The 12,589-nt window shown below is 31.2% G+C and overlaps 1 protein-coding gene across 1 annotated transcript in view; it reads right to left on the bottom strand.

Moving 5' to 3' along the window:
• LOC147079738 (titin-like) overlaps positions 1–12,589 on the bottom strand; it is a 97,887-nt gene that overhangs the window by 11,146 nt on the left and 74,152 nt on the right. The window contains exons 25-32 of the mRNA XM_085943076.1: positions 11,635–11,682; positions 11,419–11,532; positions 9,915–10,067; positions 8,132–9,103; positions 6,640–8,016; positions 6,259–6,546; positions 5,142–5,283; positions 3,792–4,504 (exon numbers count right to left, since the gene is read on the bottom strand). Of these exons, the coding sequence (XP_085799202.1) occupies positions 3,792–4,504; positions 5,142–5,283; positions 6,259–6,546; positions 6,640–8,016; positions 8,132–9,103; positions 9,915–10,067; positions 11,419–11,532; positions 11,635–11,682 (3,807 nt within the window). The remainder of the gene's footprint in view (positions 1–3,791; positions 4,505–5,141; positions 5,284–6,258; positions 6,547–6,639; positions 8,017–8,131; positions 9,104–9,914; positions 10,068–11,418; positions 11,533–11,634; positions 11,683–12,589) is intronic.

Raw genomic sequence — 12,589 nt, 5'->3', positions numbered from 1 at the left:
ATGCAATGTAATTTTACATCAATACCAAGCAGTCAAAGATGATGTTACCAACTGAAGGATTGAGTAGGGTGAATGCACACACCTGTTATAATTATTATTTTTACTCTAACATCAATATAATAATAATCATAGGCGTGCATATGAAGTGTCCTGGTGTGCCATGGTCACTCAATGCTGTATAAAAACTTCAACTTTATTTATTGATTAAAATGTAGCACTTCATTACTAATGTTGTTGTTTTTTTTACAACTGCAATTCTAGCTCCCTTTAGTTAGACCATAGTTTCTTAAAAGTCTGTGAAGATTTTTGAGTGGGCTGCAAAAATTTTCTGCAGTTCAAAAATAGTTACCTAGAAACTCAACATTTGAAGTGGGGTTGTATTATATTTCGACAATTGTTTCAAAAATAGTGTAAATATAAATATTTATTATTTTATTCCAATGTTGATGGTCCGCAAAACATTTTTTGATTTTTTTGTGCTCCGCGGATGTAAAAAGGTTAAGAAACATTGCTTTAGACAACCACAATTATATGGAGTCTGCAAGGTATTAATTCTGTACTGCATAATGCAATAAAGAATTCTGTGTCCATTTATGAACATAAGTAATTTCTCTAGGTCAGTGTATTTCAACCGGTGTGCCACCAATTTTTTAAGGTTTTACATAATATAAAGACCATAATAAAACATTAAAACCTTCTAACAATCCACAGACATAACAACTAACGGTAGATATGTAACTAACTAAATGCATTCTAAATGCACTCTAAATGCACTAAGTTCATCAACACTTGTATTAGTTTATCACAACGATTGATCAGCAAACTGACTGCTCTCATATCCCAAGATTCATCAATGATTGCGTTGTGTCCTAGTCAATAGCGTGAGTCGCACTTTGTTTATTGAAAGCATCATGTCTAATTATTATTACTTATGTTGATGTGGCATGGGAGTTTGGTAGAGGGTCAAGTGTGCCAATTTAGTAAAAAGGTTGAAAAACACTGCTATAGGTATTGCACTATAAAAGTGCATAAATATAAAATATACTAATTTAATTTAAAAAACAATATATTATTCTGCTGGATAGATGTTGAATTTTTAAAGGGTTATATATCGTGGGTATTCTGCGAAAAAGCACTAAGTCAGAATTTTGCTGTTTTGACTTAATGATGAGGTAATCTTATTAAGAGTACGCTCTATTGTCTACAAAAACACACACAGTCATATCTATAAAGCTGGCGAAGATAATTTATGTTATAAGTCAAAAAGACATACATCTATTCAGAGAAAAGGCACTAAAGGGACTTAGTGCATTTGCTTCTCTCATTCTCAGGCTATATTCACAAAATTCTGCGTGTGAAACTGCACTCAGTCATACTCAAAGCAATATCGCAGAAAGGAATTTGCCTTTTATATATATAAAAAAAGCTAAGACCGTCCAAACTTTGAACTCGATTATCTCAAAACTAGTATTTTTGACTTAATGCTTATTCGCAGAATACCCACGATATAGACTTGCTGTTTGAATGGAGAAGAATGATTGTAATTTATATAACGAAAATAGATAATTCTATACATAATATCATTAGTTACAGTTTAATACAGAAAACAACATTTATGAAAACTCTGAATGGATTTTTACCAACGCATTCCTCTTCGGGAGTTTTCGATTTACTTCTTCTTTCACTGTCATCTATAATTATTAGGTTTGAAAATTGAAAAATCTAATATCTAAATTGAAATAATGATTAAATAGACAATCAATTTCGATAATCAATTCACTATAAAATATCCTGATAGAAAACATTACAATTAATTATCAGAATTATGATAAAAACATATTTATAGTAAGTACCTATTATAAATGTGTTTTTTTTGTTAACTACTATAATATAATATAATATGTATCTACTAGATTTTTTTTTACAGGAAACACATTTTTTTGTTATTAATTTGTTAAAAATAAATACCTATAAACCATTATACCTATTCTAAGTTCCTATCTAAAATAATAATATTTACAGTATGTACAATATTAGACAAAATTTGTAAAGGTAGGTAAAAAAATATTTACAGAATATAAATTATTATGATCACAACTAAATGAACCACTCAATTATTAGTACGTTTTATAATTAACTGACTACCCGAAAATATTTCTGAGTTTTATATCAAATAATATAATTATAAGTATTTAAGGGGGGACATGCTCGTCGAAGGTCAAAATTGAGTTTTTATTGTATTTTCAAACCATGATCCTGGACACTCCTTAAACGTTGTAGATAATCTATTTATATAATTTTGAAGCCTTATTATCCTTTATAGTTATTTTACACATTTGATGACTGCATGAAGTATTTTTGTTACATAAAATAGTATTCTTTTAAACCTCTCGCTCTAATGTTTTAGAATATAGTCATATTTCGGTACAGAACTGTGCAGTGGTGTTAAGATTTTTTACATTTATTAATTTTTAAACGCATTTATAAAGCCATTAGTATAATTTATTACGAGATAATTTTTGTAAAATATTCACGATAAAAAATTATTTTGATAATCTCTGTGATCCCAAATTTGTCAAGAATTAGGCATTTTATTATTCAAAAAATCGGCAAGATTAACACATTTGAAGATGATTCTAAAGATAATTATTATAAGCTATGTCTTTGACCATTAAAGTGTGATAAAAATCTTATGAATAATGATTGCTTTATAATAATTATTGACCTAAAAATAAGGTAGTGTTTTTTTGAAATACGCCATTTCTTTTGTCATTCCCTAGTGGTTAAGCTACAACATACGGCCGTAGCCATAAAATGACAAACTATAATTAAAGTAGGGAGTAAAATTATGTTAACGCGCGTGTTTGAACATGTACCTAACCGAATTTTTTTTTATTTTTTTTTAAACGGTACATGTTCAAACACGCGCGTCAATATCATTTTACTCCCTACTTCAATTATAGTTTGTCAATTTATGGCTACGGCCGTATGTTGTGGCTTAACCACTGGGGAATGACAAAAGAAATGGCGTATTTCAAAAAAACACTACCTTATTCTTAGGTCAATAATTATTATAAAGCAATCATTATTCATAAGATGTTTATCACACTTGAATGGTCAAAGACATAGCTTATAATAAGTATCTTTAGAATCATCTTGAAATGTGTTAATCTTGCCGATTTTTTGAATAATAAAATGCCTAATTCTTGTCAAATTTGGGATCACAGAGATTATCAATATAATTTTTTATCGTGAATATTTTACAAAAATTATCTCGTAATGAATTATGCTAATGGTTTTATAAATGCGTTTAAAAATTAATAAATGTAAAAAATCTTAACACCACTGCACAGTTATGTACCAAAATATGACTATATTCTAAAACATTAGAGCGAGAGGTTTAAAAGAATACTATTTTATGTAACAAAAATACTTTATGCAGTCATCAAATGTTTAAAATAACTATAAAGGATAATAAGGCTTCAAAATTATATAAATAGATTATCTACAACGTTTAAGGAGTGTCCAGGATCATGGTTTGAAAATACAATAAAAACTCAATTTTGACCTTCGACGAGCATGTCCCCCCTTAATTTGTTATTTGCAATCAAAGGAAATAAAAAATATTCCGAAACTTGTAGAAATTATGTTTTGCATTCCGTCTCCAAGAATATTTTTTTTGTTTCATGTTTTACAAAATATATCACACAGTATGTGGTTGGAAAAGTTGTTCGTATAATAATAATTTATAATAAACTTACTATTGAATAAAAATGACATTGGTAACTTACCGAATACTCTTAGACTGAGTTCAACAGAGTCAGTGCCAAGATTGTTGTCAACTTTGATTACGTATTTTCCAGAATGTGTTCGTTTTGTTGATGAAATGCTTATAGTAGATTTATAGTCTTGATTGACGATTCTTATTTCTTCACTGTGCTTGATAATTGTGTCATTTCTAAACCAGGTGATGCTGGGCTTTGGATAACCTTTAATAATTGCTTCGACACTCCATTGTGTTCCCACTTTCAATTTCTGGTGTATAAGTTTTTCTTCAATGATGATGGACGGTTTTTCTTTAATGTCTACTTTACAAGTGGTTTCTGCATGACCCATTCCATTGGTAGCTTTGCATGTATATTTTCCAATCACAGTTTCTTCAGTTTTCTTTATAGTAAGCATTGCCGAACGGTTTTCGTATGATGTATTTTCTTTGACTTTTACTCCATCCTTATACCATTCAACAGTTGGCATAGGAATGCCACCGAATATACAAGTCAGCTTTATGCTTTGACCGAGAGTTGTGATTATATCTTGCAATGGTTGTTGAACCGTTGGAGCTTCATCGACTGTAAGCCTTTTGATCAAAATCATGACACTATTTTCTGAAGGTCTGCTACTTCCAACTTTATTAATAGCTGTGATTTTGAAAATGTATTGGCTATTCTTCTTTAGTTTATTTACTGTGTGTGTTGTGTTGGTTATTTCAGTTATTTTCTGCCACCTTATAAATAATAATTATAAATTATTAATATGCAATTATTATCTTATCTTTCTTGAGAATAAACTCGGAAAAGGAAAACGCACACGGTGATAGTTTATGAGACAATGCATACAATTATTATTTTAGAAAATTCAATGACACGTCATATTATATTACGTACGTATATGCGAATACACAATCAGATATGGATTTTTGTTGCCTCCTGTAGATGTTTCTTAATTATGAGGAGCGTTTGTTAATTATGATATGGTCAACATATTGAAACCAACCTACATAGATTAAAAAAGAGACAACTCGTAAGTTTGATCCCTACTACAGGATTCAAACTAATAACCTACGAATTGAGTGATAGAGCGATCTATCCATTATTACATTGGGGGCGAAGAATTATATAGGTGCACGAATGATGACAGAAAAAATATTTTTTTTTAAAAATTAAGTACATAACACGTGTATTTTAATGAAAGCTTATTTCCCATAGAGTTACCCATAAAATTTATCAAAAAAATTTGAAATTGAAAAAGTATTATGAATTTGATGTAAATTATATAGGAGGTATCTACAATAAGGGTAAATATAATATGATAATATGGTACAGGAAGATGGAGATAATTGAATATCCTTATATTGAACTTACTTATTGTCTTCCACATTACAATATTCCAATATATATGTGATTGGTGAACAATTTCCATCATATTCTGGACATTTCCAGTGCAGCGTGACAAAGTCATCTCCAATCTCTAAAGCTTCAGGTGTTCCCGGCTGTGATGGAGGTTCTATAATACACAATTCACGAATAGTATACTTGACCAGAAAAATGTTAAATATTACTACTACAGATAGTATGATGAATATTATTGCAATATGCCTGCTATATGATGAGAAGAGTTGGGAATGTTGTTATACAAGAGTGGTTTGAACATGACCGAATATTATATACCTAATATTAGAATAGTTAAATCGATTCATACGCTTTCGTGTCCATATAATAACCTCTACTATGACATGAATTAACGTATTTAATTCATGTATGAATGAAAATGAAGATAAGTCTAAAATTATCGATTTTCTGGAAAGCCAAAAGACGATTGAGTTTTACACCACTTTGTATGGGAATTTCTATGTTTCTGTGTGAAATTTACTAATAAACACGTTGATTCGGTTATCAATTTTTTTTCGGTATTTAAAACTTATTTTTCTTTTTATTTCGCACACAGAATTATTATTTATTTTGTCCTTCCCATATCTTCATAATATTATGTACTTATGTTTAGAAACATTGAGATGCTAACATGGCATCTTGAATATGAGTTTTATATTTTGTTTATTTGTTTTTAATCTAACTTTATGATTTGATATGACGTACCTATCCTACACTCTCTAAAGATACAAACTAGTTATAATATTTATTTTATTGATAATAAATTCTAAGCTCCCAAAACGTAAATATTATACTTATCATAATTATACAATGAATAATAGGTACCTAACCAGTGCAAAATATTTCAAGATTTATGCAATGAAATACATGGAACATTCATTCAAAACACTTATTTAAATTTAATTTGATATTGGTTTTTGATTAGTTAATAAGGATTTGTAAAAATTTGAGTTTACCTAGAAATTTCATATTGAATATTCATATTATTGTAGTGTGGGTTTGATAAATAAAAATTAATATATAGGTACCTATACTAACATGCACATCTTTTATATGGAATTTTGTAATTAGAAATTTAATGTAAACATACCCAAAACAACCACTTTGATATCTGCGAATGCTTCTCCGCAGTTATTTGATAAGCGTAGTCTATAGTCACCGGAATCACATCTTTCAAGTTTTCTTATGGTGATTGAAGCATTTTCTTCACTTAGTTTTGCCTTGATTCTGGGATGCTTAGAAATGACCTTTCCAGATACTGTCCATTCATCCTTCGGCTTTGGAGTAGATATGTATTTAACATTGATTGTAACATCCTTCTCATAAATAACTTCATAGACCTTTTCATAGTCTAAAATCTTTGGTGCAGCTTCAATGGCTAAAATTAAAAATAAACATTTAGAGGATTTCGGTTTTGTTGTAGGATAATACAAATATTTTATATATTACAATTGATAATTGATGAAATTACCTTCCACGATTAATTTACATGTAGTGCGATTATTATATAATACACAGGAGTAACTGGATTGGTCATCCATATCTGTTTTTTTCACAATTAGTTTTCTTACTAAGTTATCTGTCAATATCGTGTATTTTTCTGTATCGCACAATTCTGTGTTATTTTTATACCATTGGACTTCCATGTCTGATTCTGGTACTTGCACTGTAAGAGATGCATTACTGTCCATTGGCACAGTTAGTTTTTCAGGAAGCTTTATAGTGAAATCTACATTACAACCTTCGACATCAAGTGTTGCTTTGCAAACATCATTACCGACTTTACATGAGTATTCTCCAATATCAGTGGAGGTGCAGTTATAAATCTTAAGTTTCTGCTTCTTGCCGTCGATACTTAATTGAATGTGGTCTGAAAACTGAATTTCAACTCCATTCTTGAACCATCTCACTAGTGCATCACCTTTAGTAAGCTCTATTTCAAAGGCTGCCTTTTCGCCTTCATCGATAGTTTGATTTTTCATTCGGTTTGTTATTTCTGGTGGTAATTCCACAACTGTCACTTCCGACGAGCACATTTGGTCTCTGAGAATGCACATGTATTCACCTTCATCGTGTACGGAAGCATTTCTAATAAGTAACTTTCTAAGATTGCCTTTGTTCTCGAATTCATATTTCTTTTGTTTTTGATGAATAATTTCACCATCTTTTTGCCACACAACGTCAGCAGTTTCTGAAGAGATTTCGACCTCGAGAATGGCAACTTCCTTTTCTTTGACTTCAAAGTCTTGTAACTTTCTTGTGAATTCAGGAATTGTTTCTTTTACGTTAAGGAATGTCTTTGTCTCGTGTTCTTTAACAGTACATTTGATATTTCCGGTATCGGTTATTTTTGTTTTCTTTATTCTTAGCTTGTGTACTTTACCTTCTTGTATAATTTCTCGGTGGTCCATTCCACTAATCTCTTTGCCATTCTGGTACCATTTTGTAGACACAGTATGAGAAGTTTCACACTCTAAAATAACAGTTTCACATTCATCAACTTCATAAGATTCTTTGAGATTCCTAATGAAAGTAACCTTTTCAACATCAACTGTAACCTTGGCTCCATGGCAGATTTTTCCAGCTACATTTGAGGCTATGCATTTGTAGTCACCAGAATCTATTTCCGAATCAGCATTTTCAATCCTCAACACTATGTTTTCTCCGTCAAATTGAAGATTCACCCGTTTAGTTGGTTCAAGTACTTTATTGTTTCTTAACCAAGTTATACTTGGAATAGGATATCCTACAACCTTAGCTGTTAAAGTAATTGATTTTTTCTCTGGTACAGATAGCTCTTGGAATCTTTCAATGAAAAGTGGGGGCTCAGAATTATCTTCGGTTGATTCTGAAAATAATTGTACAATAATCATTATTTAATGTAATTTTTTCACTACATTATCATGTACATGTAAAGAACATACTAAATTCAAGAGAAGAAAAAATGATTATCAATATTATACCTTCAATTGTCAGTGTTCCTGATGTTTCAGCAGATCCTTGACTGTTTGTTGCTTTCACTGTGTATACTCCATCATCAACTCCTTTCTTGGGATTGATCAATGTTACCATGTGAGTATCTCCATCAGATTTGGTGGACAATGTTTTGATTGGTTTGTTGTTTTTATACCAAGATATTTTAGGTGTCGGATTACCAACAATTTGTGTACTCAAAACAATACTCTCTCCTTCACGTATTGTCAAATTGACAAATGGTTCGATGACTTCTGGTTTCTCTTTATCTCCTGTTTTGATTTTCAAAACAATTGGCAACGAAGCTTCTCCCTCTCGATTGATTGCGACCACTTCATAAGTGCCTTCTTCAGATTTTCGTACGTCGTCTATTTTAAGTACGCTACAATACATGTGCATATCTGATTCTGTAACGATTGTGGTCTTGTCATTGGGAATTATTCTTTTTCCAGCGAACAACCATGTGATTTCCGGCTCTGGCACTGCCACTAAACGGCATTCCAAAAATATTTGTGACCCTTCGTTAACATATTGGGCTCGTGGTTTTTTGGAAAATGTTGGTGGTATACCTTCCAGAATATCGGCAAGTGATGATTCTCGAGACAAACTTTTTCTTGATAGAACTGTCATTTCAGAGCCATGGTCTGAAAGAGGAGCTTCGACCACCAGTTCAGTAGTGCTTGAAGCAAATCCAGCTGCGTTTTTAGCAACACAAGTGAAGGTACCGGCATCCTCTGGGAAAACTTCTCGAATAATGAGAGTTGCAACATTGTCATCGTCATAGTATATTTGGAAATCTTGCGATGGCTTAATGATAGCTGTTTGCCTAAACCAGGTTATTTGAGGTCTCGGGTATCCTTCTACTTGACATTCGAACTGTACTGTATATCCATCCGGGGTATGTTTTGGTCGTAACTTTTCAATGAATCTTGGAGCAATAGCCAATTCCTCGCTCGATGGTTCTAAAAGTTAAATATCCAATTTATTGCATTGTATTCTATTATATTACATTTATTTTATAATGACAGTTATTGGTCACATATTTATCCTTGTAAAACGTGAATTGTATGTGAGCTGGCAGTGACACTAGTCTTGTTAAGTAAGTATTGCCGGAACATCGCAATAATTTTAGTTCTCCAAAGCACTCATTAAATGTTTGCAGTCAAGATGATTTTTATTATACTAAATTATAAAAATTAATTATTAATGATAAAATTAAATTCAAGAGAACCCTGATTAACTGGAGGATAAATAGTGGAAATTCGAAAAATTGAAAACAAATTAAATCATTTTCGAATATTAATATTTCCATGGTTAATAATTCAATTCAACCAACCTGAAAACTTTCTAGAATTGCCATTTAGTGTTGCGTAATATGATAACAAAGTTCATTAGGTATAGTCCAAACTATTTAGTAGAAAATGTTATAGAATTATTTAAAAAAAAGTGAGACTTTTGTGTTAGTTAGGTTGGTATAAGTCCAATAAACTAATCAAATCTGATATGTACGTCTTTCGGCTAAATGAAACTCTAGAGTTTGATGACGATCAAAACGCAATATATTTAGCCCAGATTCGTTTTTTACAAGATACCGTCAAAATGCAAGATTTGACAAGAGAAATGCAAAGTTGCTAAACGTCTTCATACTATTTTTTGACGATTAAACCTAAATTCGGTTAATTGAAAATCCAGATAATTGGGATCCCAGATAATCAAGGGTCTCTTGTATTTTCTATAGTCACAGATAGATAAATAATAATTTTGTTATCTTACTTTCAAATACAGGTAGTTTATCAATCTTTTCATTGAGTTTCTTTTGTAAGTATAAATTGTAATTAGCCTCGTCCATTAGGTATTGTGCTGGTACCCATCCCTTTTCCTCAGTCAAATGTTTCTTCACAAACCACCAATCTTGATTGTGTGTTTCTGAAATAATCACCACGAGATATAAAGAAATATGTAATTCACATGACAGATTTGTTACAATGAAGTATTTTTTTTTAAATTATACAATTTGGAATTTCTTTAGCTGTTTCCCAATTTGAGGAACCAATGGTGCTTATGGTACGTTTACATTTGACACTAATATCGTCATATTTATGTATGACACCATATTCACTTAAGTGTAAACAGTAAGTATATTTGTATCTGCCACTTATTTTGCGTGTGTCGACTCTCACCTACCACTTATTCAATCTACTTATATACGCAAATGTAAACACCGCGTTTTCGACAAGTTCGAACTTGGAGCGATATATCACCGAAGTTGGACCACCGTCTACTTTTATGTCAAGTACCTGACACAATATTCGTAGTTTGACAGGTACCTAGTGAATTGCATATGTATATTTCTAAAACAACGGACAATCAATAATCATAGGTACACCATGAATGTATGCCCAACGTTTACGTTAATAAATGTACTGTAGCGATCTGTCAAAAATCATAGACAATGAGAAATAAATCGGACGTGCCGTGTTCTATGGATTTTGTTCGAAAATAAAATATCGCTTGTTCTCGGCACATACGATTAATTCTGATGCACTCTGTGAAGAAAAAATGCGCTTCAAATGGTATTACCTAATTCATTTTGGCCCACACCTGCACTCGTATTAGGTACGATAATATTATATTGAATATGCAATGACGATCAAGTGCTAGATATCGCAATGTTACTGTTAATCGTTCTTCTAAGCATTTCTGAATTGTGTGTCTTGTTTTTTGGCAAAAGGTCCAATCTTGCAAACTAAAGTTCACAAATTGAGTTGGATCTTCGATTTTAAACTCTGACATTAAACGGAAGGCACCTAGTTCTTCTCGTCGCTGAATCCATTCCCGCACCCATCTAGACCATTTTTTCCTCCTTTTTGTTGCCAAAAGACTTAAAATAATAACACTCGCTGCTTTCTTTTTTAACATTCCCATATTGACAACTGACATAACGTTTTTGAGAAGTATACAAAATAAGTGTCCGAATAAATTACAATATCATATGTAAACACCGCATATATTTATTCCAATGTTGCCATTGAATAAAGTGTCGAGACTTTATTTCAACGAGAAGTATACCAGAATTTTATGTCAGATCCATGCAGGTGTAAACAGTAAATGAAATTTTATGTCCGACACATAAAATAAGTATAACGGTATAAGTGTCAGATGTAAACGTACCATTAGATTACTATCACCTACACCGATAGCTCATCTGAATAATTCTTCTTAGTACTTTAGTGAATAATGTCGAATGGAATTTATAGTAAGTGTGTATAGAATTTACCAATAATGTAAAGCCGTTCTCCTTCAACCAGGTTGATTGCTTCGTTAGTCTCTGCTACATATGAATATACCGCAAATACAATGTCCCCTTCGCGGATATCCATTGCGGTAGTATCTGTTAATACAATATTTTAAAATTATTATGTGATGCAACTTTTTGGATACTAGATATTGGATTTGGATAATGAGAGTTTTATCTATTAAAAGTTTAACATACCTTGGTCAAAGGCTTCTGCTTCCTTTGAAATACTCATTGAAACAGCCTCTGTAATATATGATATAATTTAGTTTGATTTCTATGGAAATACATGTTTACTGTGATTAATGATGTTATAGTTACTACTTAAATGATAATACATATCATGTAAACAGCCTGAGTTTTAGTTAAATTATTCTCTTAATTAGTAATTGATTTAACTATTAAACGTGTATTTGATTCAGATATCATTGTAGGAATGGATGGTTAAATCATTTATGTTCGATAAAATATTATATCCAATTAATTTTAAGCTTTCAAAACTAATAAGTAATATACCTAGTATTGTTGTTCAAAATGCAAACCTTGATTTAATATTACAAAAATATTTTTTGCAATATTGAAGAGAATCACACGTAGTAAGGTAAGTATTGAATTAATGTATGGCATAAGCACTAATAGGATAAGGCCCATATATCTAAACAATTTGGAAATTCGTGATTTGGGTGTTCTTTCCTATTTCATAAAAAGTACCTACCCAAAATACCGACAATGTCATTAATAATTTTTTTCCCCACCCAGTTTTAAAAGAATCCATGTTAAGATTAGAAGTGAATTTGAGAATCTATATTATCAAAAATCTTGCATTAATCTCCAGCTTGTGCTAAGCATGATATGTATGCACATCTCTCTGTTTTTGTCAGTCTGACGAGTAATGAACTGTTGATATTCAAAAACATTATTTGCGCGGACGTGTATAAAACAAAATATATATTGATATCACACACCACAAGATGCATGCTGCGCAATCTATTTATTTACCATATTGCAGTGTGCATAGGCTACATACACACTACGCTATATGCATCACATGGTAGCCTTGGGCTTATAATAACATACCTACTGAAATAATATAGTAGGTTTCTTCCTTTTCACATTCATGTATTTTCGATGAAAACTGAATATGAAAAATAGT

This window comes from Rhyacophila brunnea, unplaced genomic scaffold, assembly GCF_057557595.1.
Source record: "Rhyacophila brunnea isolate RB1 unplaced genomic scaffold, BYU_Rbru_1.0 scaffold_1, whole genome shotgun sequence".
Classification (NCBI taxonomy): domain Eukaryota; kingdom Metazoa; phylum Arthropoda; class Insecta; order Trichoptera; family Rhyacophilidae; genus Rhyacophila; species Rhyacophila brunnea.
This window is presented reverse-complemented; position numbering and strand designations above follow the sequence as displayed.